Below are 16,671 nucleotides of genomic sequence, written 5' to 3'. Positions count from 1 at the left end.
CGGCACATTCCACTGTTACAGGAGTTTTTGTCATGGAAAGAGGAGCGGAGGCTTCTCGCGTCACGGCGGTGTCGCATGGCGCAAAGCAACGCCGTGATGAAGCCTCACGGGACATGTTCTGGCATGTCCAGGCACATCCACAATTTCTCGGATAATCACTCGATGGAAAAACCACCGACAGCTGTCTGAACGCCATCTCAAAGCCGTCCTGTGAGACCAAAACGAAGGTGTTTCTTTGTCTCGCTCCATCAGCGAATCGGTCGTGACGCGCGAAGCTACGGCTTGGCTTTCCATGACAAAATCTCTTGTTAAAAGTGAAATCTGCCAGAAAATGGTTGATGTCCAGCTCTTGTGATAACCAGAGAAAGTGCACACGACGGTCCGGCTCCACACAGCCATCCGTTTAGAAGTGATCCCGTAGTTTGTGGCTCTCGATGGCGGCACGGAGCGCGGCGCGCCGAGCATCCTTAAAGCCGTCCTTAAAGCTGTAGTAACAGTCCTTATTCTCTGTGAAGCCCGTAAAATTTTCACCGAAAGCCAGATAAATTTTTCGAATGGTTTCCAGCTGCCAGTCTCTAACAGTTTCTGAAAAAATTCTGATGGAAAAAAAGCCCAAATCATTCCGCCATTTCCTGACAATGAAAATCCAGCGAGGGGGTGGACCACTCCTCACTCAAAGCCTGCTCACAGGCGAATGACTCAACTGACAGGCGTGGAAAAACTCACGCATGCGCACGAGAGTTCAAGCTTGTCTTTGACGCAATCACACGTGAGTCAAATCCATATGGTTTTTGAAAAAAATAATAAGGTCGGATACTTTTCTAATAGACTTCATATGCAGACGTTCAGGGCGGAGCCCTCACCATGTCCAGCAAATTTGAAGGATCTACGATTAAGTATGTGGGTGTGACAGCCATTCGAAGTGAAATGGCGCCCTCCGAAAAGCTTGCCAGAGTTTGATGAACCCTAGCAGCCACGCCTTTTGACCTAATTACAATAGGGTCCTCATAGGACTTTTTCCTACTCTGCACTAATAATAATATTAATAATAATAATAATAATAATAAACAGCGCAATAACAGTAGGGTCCTCGTAGGACTTTTTCCTACTCGGGCCCTAATAATAATAAATAATAATAATAAACAGCGCAATTACAATAGGGTCCTCGTAGGACTTTTTCCTGCTCGGGCCCTAATAATAATAATAAACAGCGCAATTACAATAGGGTCCTCGTAGGACTTTTTCCTACTCGGGCCCTAATAAATAATAATAATAATAAACAGTGCAATTACAATAGGGTCCTTGTAGGACTTTTTCCTACTTGGGCCCTAATAATAATAAATAATAATAATAAACAGTGCAATTACAATAGGGTCCTCGTAGGACTTTTTCCTATTCAGGCCTTAACTATTTTGGAAATGCACTGTTCTCATTGTAATCATATGCAAAATTTTAAGATTATGTGTACCGTATGACAACAACAATAAAAAGATAATTAAAAAAAAATGTCAGCTACCTATTTTATAAACACTACCCAATCCAGAGCCTGTGGATCCCAACGGACAACATGCCAGAGTGTAAAATTTAAAACGGACTCTTTTTTTCCTTTTTTTTTTGTTTTTTTTGTTGTTAAAAAAGTATTGGGGTGCACGAATACCACTTTTTTCGAGTAAATACATTTGGGTACTCGTTGATTCCAAGTACTGATATGAATACTTAATGATACTATTACAGTTTTATGATGACTTTGAAAACATGTTTAATCATCAGTTGATCCTTACTTTTTGACTGTAACTGCTACCAATATCAACCCCTGGCAAAAATTATGGAATCACCAGCCTCAGAGGATGTTCATTCATTTGTTTAATTTTGTAGAAAAAAGCAGATCACAGACATGACACAAAACTAAAGTCATTTCAAATGGCAACTTTCTGGCTTTAAGAAACACTATAAGAAATCAGGAAAAAAATTGTGGCAGTCAGTAACGGTTACTTTTTTAGACCAAGCAGAGGGAAAAAAATATGGAATCACTCAATTCTGAGGAATAAATTATGGAATCACCCTGTAAATTTTCATCTCCAAAACTAACACCTGCATCAAATCAGATCTGCTCGTTAGTCTGCATCTAAAAAGGAGTTGCAAAAGATGTTGGTTGTTCACAGTCAGCTGTGTCTAAACTCTGGACCAAATACAAACAACATGGGAAGGTTGTTAAAGGCAAACATACTGGTAGACCAAGGAAGACATCAAAGCGTCAAGACAGAAAACTTAAAGTAATATGTCTCAAAAATCGAAAATGCACAACAAAACAAATGAGGAACGAATGGGAGGAAACTGGAGTCAACGTCTGTGACCGAACTGTAAGAAACTGCCTAAAGGAAATGGGATTTACATACAGAAAAGCTAAACGAAAGCCATCATTAACACCTAAACAGAAAAAAACAAGGTTACAATGGGCTAAGGAAAATCAATCGTGGACTGTGGATGACTGGATGAAAGTCATATTCAGTGATGAATCTCGAATCTGCATTGGGCAAGGTGATGATGCTGGAACTTTTGTTTGGTGCCGTTCCAATGAGATTTATAAAGATGACTGCCTGAAGAGAACATGTAAATTTCCACAGTCATTGATGATATGGGGCTGCATGTCAGGTAAAGGCACTGGGGAGATGGCTGTCATTACATCATCAATAAATGCACAAGTTTACGTTGATATTTTGGACACTTTTCTTATCCCATCAATTGAAAGGATGTTTGGGGATGATGAAATCATTTTTCAAGATGATAATGCATCTTGCCATAGAGCAAAAACTGTGAAAACATTCCTTGCAAAAAGACACATAGGGTCAATGTCATGGCCTGCAAATAGTCCAGATCTTAATCCAATTGAAAATCTTGGGTGGAAGTTGAAGAAAATGGTCCATGACAAGGCTCCAACCTGCAAAGCTGATCTGGCAACAGCAATCAGAGAAAGTTGGAGCCAGATTGATGAAGAGTACTGTTTGTCACTCATTAAGTCCATGCCTCAGAGACTGCAAGCTGTTATAAAAGCCAGAGGTGGTGCAACAAAATACTAGTGATGTGTTGGAGCGTTCTTTTGTTTTTCATGATTCCATCATTTTTTCCTCAGAATTGAGTGATTCCATATTTTTTTCCTCTGCTTGGTCTAAAAAAGTAACCGTTACTGACTGCCACAATCTTTTTTTCTTGATTTCTTATAGTGTTTCTTAAAGCCAGAAAGTTGCCATTTGAAATGACTTTAGTTTTGTGTCATGTCTGTGATCTGCTTTTTTTCTACAAAATTAAACAACTGAATGAACATCCTCTGAGGCTGGTGATTCCATCATTTTTGCCAGGGGTTGTACAAACATTTCACTTAAATCATGTAACTTCACTTTTTGACTCTAACAAATTGTCCTTTAATGTTAACTGTGTGTTTCTTAACAAACATGACACTGACAGATATCTCACTGAAATGTAACCTGTGGACTTCAGCACTACAAAATACACAACACCAGGAACAGGACTGAAACTGTCCATCAATAACTTTACTTATGTCTGTGAGGACTAAAAGCCTTTTTTGAAAATGTGAGGGCAGATTCTTTTTGATGAAAAGAAGCTTTTCGACATTATCAGCTGTGATACTGTTTCTGTTTTCAGCTACAATGTGTGACACTAAGATGAACAGCTTTTTACTCTCCACATTATTATCTGCATGTTGAATTGGCACAGGTTTTACGCCGGATGCCCTTCCTGACGCAACTCCACATTACATGGAGAAATGTGGCAGGGGTGGGATTTGAACCCGGAACCTTCTGCACTGAAACCAAGCGCATTAACCACTTGGCCACCACCCCTAATTAAATACATACCGGTAAACTACACAAATACAAACCATAAATGCGTTGTTTCCCCAAAGGTGCAACTGGGGCTGCAGCTTAGGGCTGCAGCCATTGAATAGTTTTGGAATCGAGTATTCTATCGCTTATTTTATTGTTTAATTGAGTAATTGGATAAAAAGTACTGTTGTATTTTTAAACAATATCAGTAGTGGCAGGGCTCTCCCTAAGCAATGGCACAGTGTCGCTGTGCCATCATGCAGATTTTTAACTTTAGGATGTTCCCTCTCACTCTGTTTAGGTAATTATTTATTTTTTCACATTATTAAGAGTTTTGGAGCTTTGCCAAACCATAAGCCCAGGCGTTCTGTGAAATCTTCAGTCTGCGGACAGGACATTCTTTTTTTGTTTTTTCTTATTGCACATTTCATTTGCACTTTTTATTGCTGTGATTTATTCAGTGTTTAGTGTATATTTCTACATGCTGTACAGAGCAGCTCAAACCGAAGTTAAATTCCTTGTTTTCTGTGGATACTTGGCGAATAACAAAGCCTTTGAAAAAACGGCTGTGGAGTGCAACATTTCCACAACAGCTGCACTGATAAGTTAACTCTACATCCTGTTGATAAAAACTTATCAAATCTGAATGTAGGCTTTTTTTTTTTTTTTTTTTTTGAATAGTTAAACATGATTAATTTAAAGTGCGCTTCCTTTCGCTTCTTCTGCGGAGGTGGAGAACAGCCAGTGGAGCAAACCACGTTTAAAAAATATATATATCAAAGTCAAAGTGTCTTTATTTGTCTCCCTAAGGAGAAATTTGCCTTGGACAGAGTCTGCTACACAACAACACATCCAGTTCATAGCACCTATACATTAAAAAGAACACAGTAAGTCAAAGGATAAAATATAAATACACAACATTATTAACATATTGGTGCAAATTCCACAATACATAACCTCATACTATCTTCCCTGAACTATCTGCTGACTTATGAGCTTCACTGATAATGGAATAAATGAATCTTTATATCGATTCTATTTACAAAGAGGAACCCTGTACCTCCTTCCTGAGTTCAGTAAAGTATATTCAGAGCGCAGCACATGAGATGCATCTGTTAAAATATTATCAGCACATCTGAGAACTGCCTGTTCAAACAACTCTTGGGGAGTTACAGGTTCCACCATACCCATGATTTTGCCAGCTATCTTAATTAAATTTAATATTTCAGTTTTTGATTTAACCGTTAAATTACAAAATCAGCTAGTAATACTGTACCGTAACACGGACTCAGTCGTTGCTCTGTAGAAAATCAACGTAATATTCCTACATACACCAAACAGTCGGAGTCCACAAAGAAAGTGCAAACGCTGGTGGATTCGGGCACAAACGCTTGACACTCGCATGTGCCAGCTTAAGTTGTTATCGATATAAACCCCCAGATATTTATATGAATCCACCTGTTCAATGTTACATCCATGTATGGTGACCACAGTACGGTCTCCAACAGCTCGAGGGTCCACCAACATCTGCACTCTTTTATTAGTATTAATCTGCAATTGATGGACATCACACCAGTTCACAAACCTGTCCACTCCAGATTTGTGACAACTTGAATTCGTACTAGTGTTTAGCAGACTGAGTATTACAGTGTCATCTGAAAATTTAACAACATACTGGTTTGGCTGAAAGCTGACACAGTCATTGGTATTCAGTGTAAATAAAAAAGGTGAACTAACACAGCCCTGAGGGACTCCAGTGCTGCTTAATGCAATATCAGAGCAGACAGAATTGATCACCTGTTGTGACCTGTTTGTCAAAAAAGAATGATACCACTTAATTAAAAAAGGGTTCACATTCAGCTGAATTATTTTTTGAAGAAGGATATGTGACCAGATACAGTTAAAAGCAGAACTAAAATCAATAAAAACTAATTTGCATATGCAGAGGAATTCTCAAGATGCTTTAAAACCAAGTTCATTATAGTTAAAATGGCATCACTCAGACTCCGCTTCCTTTTATACGCAAACTGATACTGATCCAGGTGTGGCTCCACCTCTGCAGTAAGCTCCTGAATTAACAGTTTCTACAGTGCTTTCATTAGAGGTTCGGGCCACCAGCCGAACATCATTGTTGACTTGGGGGCGTGATTTCTTGGGGACTGGAATAATAACTGATCTGTTGTGTGGGCCGCTGAAGAGGAGGTACTGCTGGCCCACTACCACCAGAGGGCACCCTGCTTGGAGTGCGGGCTCCAAGCACGAGAGGGCGCCAGACCCAGAGGAGGTGACAGCTGTCACTCATTACTCCAGCTGTCACTCATCTACACCACCATATAAGCCGGACTGCAACTCCACCTCCCCGCCGAGAAATCGACTACCAGTACTAAGGTAATTTTCTCTGCTGACTTATACGTTGAATAGTAATCTGAACTTCTGTTGCAGCCGTTTTCCTGGTGCTTTCCTTGTCTGGAGGATTGGCGTTTGGTGTGACAGTGACGGCTTCACCTCGCACCCCGTCCCAGATAAGTGGTTGATCAGGAGCTGCACGAGTGTGTGTGATTTGGAGGTGGAGGTGCTCCCTCCTAACGGTGTCTGGACTGTTAATTACTGAGTGTGCAGACTCACACTCACACATCATCTTTCTGTTTTCTGCCAGCAGTACCAGGGTCGACAGCCGAAGACAGAGGCCACCTGGGGACTCGGGACTTGGCGGCTCCGGTGTTCTTCAGGCCGTTGGTGGTGGAGGCCGTGTGGGACGCGGCTTCTCTCTCGTCGGGCGTCTTCTATCTTCGAGCCTGCCCACACGTCACCTGGTGTTTATTGACTGTGAACATTAAGACACGTTTCGTTGTGTAATATCACAACATTAAATTGTTACCTTTTGGCTTACTTATTGTCTGTTCATTTGCGCCCCCTGTTGTGGGTCCGTGCTACGACACCTTCCCAACATGATCTCTTCCAAAGCTCAGGTACTGAATAAGTGTCAACAGAGAGCTGGAAGAGTTGATGCCAAGCTGGAGTGAGCTGAAATGTTTTTAAAAAGAAAAGCAGACATACTGTCTGGCCCTGTCACTTTATTAGTATACACCAATTTAAAAACTTGAGTCACTGATTGTGGGTCAATTAAAATTCTGTCCTCATGCAAATTACACCTAATCTCTTTTAAAAATTTCCCTGCGCTCTTCCTGGTTATCAAAATGCAAATAAAAATCATTTAGCTCATTGGCTTTTACAAATTCATTATTGTCAGTGACAGGTTTCCTTTTTGTGTCGGTGTTTGTTATGTCCCAAATAGAATCCCACAGTCTCTTGTTGTTTGCTCTGGAGAGGTCCCGTTCTGTGCGCTCCTTATGCTGCAGTCCAGCATCTCTCATCTTCTGGTTCAGGTCTTTTTGTGTGACCCTGACCCCTGCAATGTCCATTGATTTAAAAGCTGCTTTCTTCCTATTAATACATTCCCGTATTTCCTGTGTGACATACGATTTATTATTCGGGTATTTCTTAATAATTTTTGGGGGAATGATTGAGTCAACACAGAAAGAGATGTAACCAGTAGTTGCCTCTGTGGCAGTGTTGATATCCGCGTTTTGGAAAAAAATGTCCCAATCTGTCCACATGAAACATCCTTTCAGCTCCTCTGTCTTGTCAGCAGACCAGTTTGACAGAGTGGTCCTCAGGTTTACTAAATTTAAATGCTGATTGATAGTTGGGGAGAAGCTGGACTACATTATGGTCCGAATTGCCAAGGGGGGGTCTGACTCTGGCTGTATAGGCATCTCTTATGTTCCCGTAGCACTTATCCAGAGTCTTACTGCTCCTGGTGCTACACTGAACATATTGGTAGAAGCCAGGCAGGGATTTATTTAAACTGCAGTGATTTAGATCACCAAGATCAATCATGGCAGCATCCTTTCTGTGTAGGCTCAGTTGTCCAGGTGGTTTCCACAGTAGAGAAGCTTGAATCTTTGACTGGACTGGGTGGCTTGACATGAGGACGTTTCGCTTCAAATCACAGAAGCTTCCTCAGCTAAAATTCTTGCTCTGGTAGTCTGACTTCTGTCTTGACTCTTGTAGAGAAGAATAAACCAGAAGCCAACAATCTGGTTAGGATAAAAAAACTCCAGCTTTTGTTGGCGTGTGACTGCCCCTCCCTGAGCCTGGTTCTGCTGGAGGTTTCTTCCTGTTAAAAGGGAGTTTTTCCTTCCCACTGTTGCCAAGTGCTTGCTCACAGGGGGTCGTTTTGACCGTTGAGGTTTTTCTGTAATTATTGTATGGCTTTTGCCTTACAATATAAAGTGCCTTGGTGCAACTGTTTGTTGTGATTTGGCGCTATATAAATAAAATTGATTTGATTTGATTTGATTAGCGCTTACATTAGTTATGGGCATGCTCTATGGTCTTCTTCTCGTTTTGTTTGTGGGAGCGTTACTGGTATATGTACTGCAGCTTTACACGAAGTTTCAATCAATCAATCAATCAATTTTATTTATATAGCGCCAAATCACAACAAACAGTTGCCCCAAGGCGCTTTATATTGTAAGGCAAGGCCATACAATAATTACGTAAAAACCCCAATGGTCAAAACGACCCCCTGTGAGCAAGCACTTGGCGACAGTGGGAAGGAAAAACTCCCTTTCAACAGGAAGAAACCTCCAGCAGAACCAGGCTCAGGGAGGGGCAGTCTTCTGCTGGGACTGGTTGGGGCTGAGGGAGAGAACCAGGAAAAAGACATGCTGTGGAGGGGAGCAGAGATCAATCACTAATGATTAAATGCAGAGTGGTGCATACAGAGCAAAAAGAGAAAGAAACACTCAGTGCATCATGGGAACCCCCCAGCAGTCTAAGTCTATAGCAGCATAACTAAGGGATGGTTCAGGGTCACCCGATCCAGCCCTAACTATAACCTTTAGCAAAAAGGAAAGTTTTAAGCCTAATCTTAAAAGAAGAGAGGGTGTCTGTCTCCCTGATCTGAATTGGGAGCTGGTTCCACAGGACAGGAGCCTGAAAGCTGAAGGCTCTGCCTCCCATTCTACTCTTACAAACCCTAGGAACTACAAGTAAGCCTGCAGTCTGAGAGCGAAGCGCTCTATTGGGGTGATATGGTACTACGAGGTCCCTAAGATAAGATGGGACCTGATTATTCAAAACCTTATAAGTAAGAAGAAGAATTTTAAATTCTATTCTAGAATTAACAGGAAGCCAATGAAGAGAGGCCAATATGGGTGAGATATGCTCTCTCCTTCTAGTCCCCGTTAGTACTCTAGCTGCAGCATTTTGAATTAACTGAAGGCTTTTCAGGGAACTTTTAGGACAACCTGATAATAATGAATTACAATAGTCCAGCCTAGAAGAAATAAATGCATGAATTAGTTTTTCAGCATCACTCTGAGACAAGACCTTTCTGATTTTAGAGATATTGCGTAAATGCAAAAAAGCAGTCTTACATATTTGTTTAATATGCGCTTTGAATGACATATCCTGATCAAAAATGACTCCAAGATTTCTCACAGTATTACTAGAGGTCAGGGTAATGCCATCCAGAGTAAGGATCTGGTTAGACACCATGTTTCTAAGATTTGTGGGGCCAAGTACAATAACTTCAGTTTTATCTGAGTTTAAAAGCAGGAAATTAGAGGTCATCCGTGTCTTTGTCTGTAAGACAATCCTGCAGTTTAACTAACTGGTGTGTGTCCTCTGGCTTCATGGATAGATAAAGCTGAGTATCATCTGCATAACAATGAAAATTTAAGCAATGCCGTCTAATAATACTGCCTAAGGGAAGCATGTATAAAGTGAATAAAATTGGTCCTAGCACAGAACCTTGTGGAACTCCATAATTAACCTTAGTCTGTGAAGAAGATTCCCCATTTACATGAACAAATTGTAATCTATTAGACAAATATGATTCAAACCACCGCAGCGCAGTGCCTTTAATACCTATGGCATGCTCTAATCTCTGTAATAAAATTTTATGGTCAACAGTATCAAAAGCAGCACTGAGGTCTAACAGAACAAGCACAGAGATGAGTCCACTGTCTGAGGCCATAAGAAGATCATTTGTAACCTTCACTAATGCTGTTTCTGTACTATGATGAATTCTAAAACCTGACTGAAACTCTTCAAATAGACCATTCCTCTGCAGATGATCAGTTAGCTGTTTTACAACTACCCTTTCAAAAAATGTTTCGAGGCAAATTCTTTGCAATCGAATTATTCAAATTACTCGATTAATCGTTTCAGCCCTACTGCAGCTATAGAATATTTTTGAAATAGAGTATTCTAGCAATTATTTAATTGGATAAAAAGTACTTTTGCATTTTTAAACATCAATAGTCCAGGGCTTTCAGCAAGCAATGGCACAATGTTCCTACGCCACCACGCAGATCGTCAAATTTAGTGTTTCCCTTTCTGTTTTCCTGGGTAATTATTTATTTTTTCACTTCTTTACAAGTTTTGAATCTTTCTCAGTGTCAGGAGCTCAGCTCTCCCCTGACACCGGACCATAAGTGCAGGCAGTCGACGTAATCCTTGATCAGTCAGGCTGCACGTCACCGTGAGCACAGCCTGTGAAAAACTGGGCTCTGGTGTGCAGCTTTTCCACAAAAGCCACACCGATAAATCCGCTCTGCACCCCATCGATGAAAATGCTGATCAAATCCTAACAAATGCGGTTTTTGAATAAATGTGATTGACTTAAAGTGCAGGTAGTGCAGAGAGCAGCCAGCGGACCAAACCGTGTGTTTTTTAAAAATACGCAAACACACTGCTTCGCTTTAAATGCGTGCTCAGTCCACTGCTCTTCACATTACTGACACATGACTGCACAACAACCCACACCTTCTGACCACGTGGTGCAGAAACAACAACCTCCTGCTGAATGTCAGCAAGACCAAGGAGATTGTTGTTGACTTCCGGAAAGGTCACACCCAACACCTACCACTGACCATCGAGGGTGCTGCTGTGGAGAGAGTGAGCAGCACCAAATTCCTGGGGGTGCACATCAGTAAGGACCTGTCATGGACCACCAACACTGCATCACTGGCAAAGAAGGCCCAGTGGTGTCACCTGCACAAACTCAAGCGGGCAAGTGCTCCACCAACCATCATGAGCACTTTCTACCGTGGCACCATTGAGAGCATCCTCTCCAGCTGCATCACTGTGTGGGGCGGAAGCTGCACTGACTACAACAGGAAGCCCTGCAGCGCATAGTAAATGAAGCTGGAAGGATCACTGGTGCCTCACTCCCCTCTCTGCAAGACATATACACCACCCACCTCACCTGCAAAGCAACCACAATTGTGGGCGATGCAAGCGACCCTGCACACAACCTGTTTAGCACTCTGCCCTCCAGGAGCCTCCAGTCCCGCACCACCAGACTCACAAAAAGCTTCATCCACCAGGCTGTGAGATTATTGAACTCTCTCCCCCCAGCTCCACCCAGGCTTTCAAGAAGATATATATATATATATATATATATATAAGGTCTGTTAGAAAAGTATCCGACCTTATTATTTTTTTAAAAAACCATATGGATTTGAATCACGTGTGATGCATGCGTGAGTTTTTTCATGCCTGTCAGTTGCGTCATTCGCCTGTGAGCAGGCTTTGAGTGAGGTGTGGTCCACCCCTCTCGTCTATTTTTTATTGCGAATAAATGTCTGAACAATTTTTTCCAGAAACTGTGAGAGACCTCCAGGTGGACACCGTTCGAAAAATTAATATGGCTTTCAGGGATGATTTTATGGGGATTAAACAGATTACGGGGTGTTACTGCCCCTTTAAGGACGGCCCACAACTGCTGAGAGCGCCGATGGACAGGCTGACACCCCGCACAAACAACCAGATCATTTCCAACGTGAAACCTTTGTTGATCCGGGACCTCGTCTGACTTTCACAAAAAGGCAGAAGATGTGGACATCAGCACTTTTTCCGGCACATTCCACCATTACAGGAGTTTTTTTTCATGGAAAAAGAAGCCGAGGGACGCGCCACGGAGCCGTTCATTACGCGGGACAAAACCACCTCAGTGTTGGTCTCACAGGACGGCTTAAAGGTGGATTTCAGACGGATTCCGGTTGCTTTCCAGTCATGTGAATATCTGATTGTGATTGTGCATGAGCTGGACATGCCAGAACATGTCCTGTGAGGCTTCATCACAGCGTTTCTTTTCGCCATGCAGCTCCGCCGCAACGCGCGGAATTCCTCCGCCTTTGTTCCTCTTTCCATGACAAAAACTCCTGTAACAGTGAAATGTGCCGTTCATTTCTAAACTGGACGCTGTCTTGATCCGGTATGTCCTCTGACTAGCACAGGAATTGTGAAACGACTTGGACATCAGCACTTTCGCACCTTCGCTGATGAAGCGAGACAAAGGAACACCTCCGTTTCGAAGTGTCAGAGGACAAGTTGGGACATGCCCAGCTCTCCACAATTTCTCTTATACTCACTCGACTGGTAAGCACTGAAAGCCGAGATAGGCATGTCCCAACTTGTCCTTTAACACTCCGAAAAGGAGGTGTTCCTTTGTCTCGCTTCATTAGCGAATCGGTCCTGAAGCGCGAAGCCTCCGCGCGGCTTTCCATGACAAAATCTCTTGTTAAAAGTGAAATCTGCCGGAAAATGGTTGATGTCCAGCTGTTGTGATAACCAGAGAAATTGCACACGACGGTCCCGGCTCCACACAGCCATCCGTTTAGAAATGATGTGGTGATTTCTGCCTCTTGATGGCGGCTCGGCGCGCGGCACGCCGTCCGCCATTGTGGGCCGTCCTTAAAGCTGTAGTAACACTCCTTATTCTCTGTGAAGCCTGTAAAATTTTCACCGAAAGCCAGATAAATTTTTCAAATGGTTTCCAGCTGCCTGTCTCTAACAGTTTCTGAAAAAATTTTGATGGAAAAAAAGCCCAAGTCATTCCGCCATTTCCTCGCAATGAAACAACGATGAGAGGGGTGGACCAGTGCTCACTCAAAGCCTGCCCACAGGCGAATGATGCAACCGACAGGCGTGGAAAAACTCACGCATGCGCACGAAGGTTCAAGCTTGGCTGATGTAAAAACATATGAATCAAATCCATATAGTTTTTGAAAAAAATTAAAAGGTACGATACTTTTCTAACAGACCTCGTGTTTACACACACACACACACACACACACACACACACACACATATATATATATATATATATATATATATATATATATATATATATATATATATATATATATATAATATCTGTTGCCCATGACAATGTCCTGCACTGTTTCACTTTATCACCACCACACCACTTGCACAGTGTCTTAACAAAAATCTGCTACAAATACTGAATGGTTTGCACTACTACACTTTCCACTTTTACTATTACCTCAGACACTACACTGTAAATACTAAATACTTGTCTTTATTGTCGAAATGTCTTGTCCTGTCATCACCGAGGGAAGGTGAGAAATGAAATTTTGATTCCTTGTATGTCAAGTACATGTGAAGAATTGACAATAAAGCCGACTTTGACTTTGACTAAATGCACAGTCCGTCTGTTTCAGATGATCAGCGTGGACCCTCTTTCTCTTAAAAGGCTTTATTTTACTATGTGTGTCACGTTGGAAAGCTGTAGCTTTTTGTGCTAAATTGATTAGCTTTTACATGGTTTATGCGCATGCTCTAGTCTTCTTCTGTTTTTTTTTTTCTGGGGACGTTACAGCACCACACACAGGCTCGGCATACGTACTACAACCCCTGGCAAAAATGATGGAATCACCGGCCTCGGAGGATGTTCATTCAGTTGTTTAATTTTGTAGAAAAAAAGCAGATCACAGACATGACACAAAACTAAAGTCATTTCAAATGGCAACTTTCTGGCTTTAAGAAATAGGCCTGGGCAGGGGACAAGCCATGGCACATTCCTGCATTTAAGAAGTCAAAGTAAAAAAAAAACATGCACGTAACGTATTATCAAGAAAATAATCTTAAATAGAATTAATGGGCAACTATTTTAATAATGAGTGAATCATTTTGAGTCTTTGATTTTAAGCTTCTTGAATGTGAACATTTTCTCATTTCTCCGCAGCCAGTAAACAGAATATCTGTTATGTGTCGGACGCAGCCCGGAGAACCGACCAGCGTTTGAAGGACCCAGTATAAAATAAGCAGAGCACGGTACAAAGGATAACAGAGTTTAATGAACATAACAGTGATGTGAAAAAATATAAAAGTCCGCGGTCTGGCGTGGTGGTTTTGCGGTGCGCTCCCAGCAGCGCCAACGGTCCGGAGCCAGAACCAATTCGGACCCAAGGACCCCGCCGACACCCCCCAGGTGGCCGCGACAAACCGAGTCTGTGAAAGAAGGAATCATTATGTGAGTCCACACTCAACACACAGAGAGAACGCTCAAAGGTGCACAAACAGCAAACACTTCCTGGCTTAATTACTAATCAGCTTCCCACCCTGCAGGCATGGAACATCCAGTTCACAAAACTCCACTGCAGTGGAAGCTGATTACACGACCAACATACAGCTCAATATAATAAGGTGTGAGGGACACCACATTTACTGACTGTATAAATGTTAGTCACAAAATCTAACGTACCTCAGGAAGTGTGCTGACGAGCGTGAGACCTCACCCCCTCCTCTTTCACAGACCATGCATCAAACCTGGACGTTCTCTGCATCCACTGATGATGAGATGGCTCCCGAGACGACGATCTCACCCGTCTGGTCACAAGGTCGAGTCTCTGGCAAATACACACTGTGTACTCCAGTCTTAAATACCACCATGTTCCAATCCATGTAGATGCACCACAGCTGTGAGTCCTGACGAGCCGCAGGTGATCAGCCTCAGGTGATCAGGGTGAGGTCCTGATAAACTCAGCAACACAGCCACTCAGTCCCAAATGCAAGCCACCTGGAAGGAAAAACAAAAGACAGGACAAAAGACAAACAAAAAGGCAGCCAGGCCCCCCCCAGCCATACAACAGTATCTTCGTGATGTGGACAAAACAAGACATTTGGAGACATCATGTTGGACTCTTAACACTGATCAGCATTTTTCACATTTCTTGATTTTTTTTTTTTTAATGGACCTATGGATAAGTAATCAACTGATTAATGGATTATGAGTCATTAGTTACCACCCTAAATATATTTTAATACATTTTCATACATTTTGTTGTGCAGACAGTAAAATATGTGTGTTGTGAGTTTTTCCGGTCCGCTGTGCTCTGTCCCATCTGAGGTGTATTGGGTTCTGGTTTCTGATCTGCTTGTGTGAGGTTAAAGCAGGAAATGCATGAGATAACATGCATTTCCTGCTGTGGGAGTAAAAACTGATCAGAGGTTCTGTTTGGATCCACAGGATCGTTATTCAGTTCCACGAGCTGCACCCTCATCAGGTCGGGAAGAAGGGAACCGTGATGAGCTTTTTGTGAGCCAAGAAGACGAAGAGAGCTGCATGTTCCATGGTGGCAGTGACATCATCGTGACCCCCTACTGTTACATTCCAGGATGTGCCTTTACTCCAGTTTCTGAATTATTTGTCGACTTATCTTCCAAATTTCAGAAGTATCAGAAAATTCTCTTCTGTCAGTGAAATTTGAGAAACATTTCAATAAAGATATTCATGAGACACAGCTGGTCTTTAAGATATCTACATATACAGTGAAATATGTTTCTCCATTCTGTTTGTGTCCAGGATGGATATTTGACGAAAATCTGAAGAGTTTCGTACATGCACATCTAAATGCCTCTAAACTTTGAGCCTGATGGCATCAAACAGCAGTGATCAGTGTTAAGGTTTTTTACTTGCCCCTACACAAATTGTTTTCTTAAGAATCATTAGGTCAGTGTGTAGTAACCTCCAAAGCGCACTGAGCAGGTTTGAGGCCAGGTGTCAAGCAGCTGTGATGAGAATCAGCACCATGTCCTCTGTTGGAAAATTGGTGGATTGTCCCCTCTGCCTCAGGTGAAGGAGTTTCAAATCAAATCAAATTTATTAATTTACATAGCGCCAATTCACGATGAAATCGTCCCAAGGCGCTTCACACAACATAAAAACAGAAAAAACTGAATTAAAAATTTAAAAACAATAAAAAGACAACCATAAAAGAATACAAGAATAAAAACACATCATAACACTAATGATAAAACAGGGAAAACAAATAAGTCTTTAGACGTGACTTAAAAGTCTCCACAGTATCCGACTGCCGTATGTGTGCCGGGAGATCGTTCCACAGAGCTGGGGCACGGTAGGAGAAAGCTCTGTGACCGGCAGACTTTTTATTCACTCTGGGAACACACAGAAGTCCTGCACCCTGAGAACGCAGGGCCCGAGCCGGTACATAAGGGCTTACCAGGTCAGCCAGATAGGGAGGTGCAAGTCCATGAACAATTTTATAAACTAATAACAGTATTTTAAAATCCGATCTTGCAGGAACAGGAAGCCAGTGAAGAGACGCCAAAACGGGCGTAATATGGTCAAACTTTCTGCTTTGTGTCAAAAGTCTGGCAGCAGCATTTTGAACCAGTTGAAGAACCCTAATCCTGGACTGCGGTAAGCCAGAAAATAGAGCATTACAATAGTCCAATCTAGAGGAGACAAATGCATGAATCAAAGTCTCAGCATCAACCAAAGACAGGATGGGACGAATCTTTGCTATATTTCACAAATGGAAGAAAGCAGTCCTCATAATGTCTCTAATGTGGAGCTCAAAGGACAACATAGGATCAAAAATTACTCCAAGGTTCCTCACTTTATCCGTATGATGTATAACACACAGACCTAAGCTAAGCGCTAGCTGATCAAATTGATGCCGATACCTCGCTGGACCAAAAACCATCACTT

The 16,671-nt window shown here is 42.1% G+C and overlaps 1 protein-coding gene across 1 annotated transcript in view; it reads left to right on the top strand.

Moving 5' to 3' along the window:
* Nucleotides 1–15,260, top strand: part of ddt (D-dopachrome tautomerase) — a 133,300-nt gene extending 118,040 nt beyond the window's left edge. The window contains exon 3 of the mRNA XM_034189089.1: nucleotides 15,187–15,260. Within this exon, the coding sequence (XP_034044980.1) occupies nucleotides 15,187–15,259 (73 nt within the window). The 3' untranslated portion in view covers nucleotide 15,260. The remainder of the gene's footprint in view (nucleotides 1–15,186) is intronic.
* The last annotated feature ends 1,411 nt before the right edge of the window (nucleotides 15,261–16,671 follow it).

This window comes from Thalassophryne amazonica, chromosome 15, assembly GCF_902500255.1.
Source record: "Thalassophryne amazonica chromosome 15, fThaAma1.1, whole genome shotgun sequence".
In the NCBI taxonomy this organism is placed as follows: Eukaryota; Metazoa; Chordata; class Actinopteri; order Batrachoidiformes; family Batrachoididae; genus Thalassophryne; species Thalassophryne amazonica.
The sequence above is the reverse complement of the archived record's forward strand: the minus strand, read 5'-3'. Positions and strand labels throughout refer to the sequence as shown.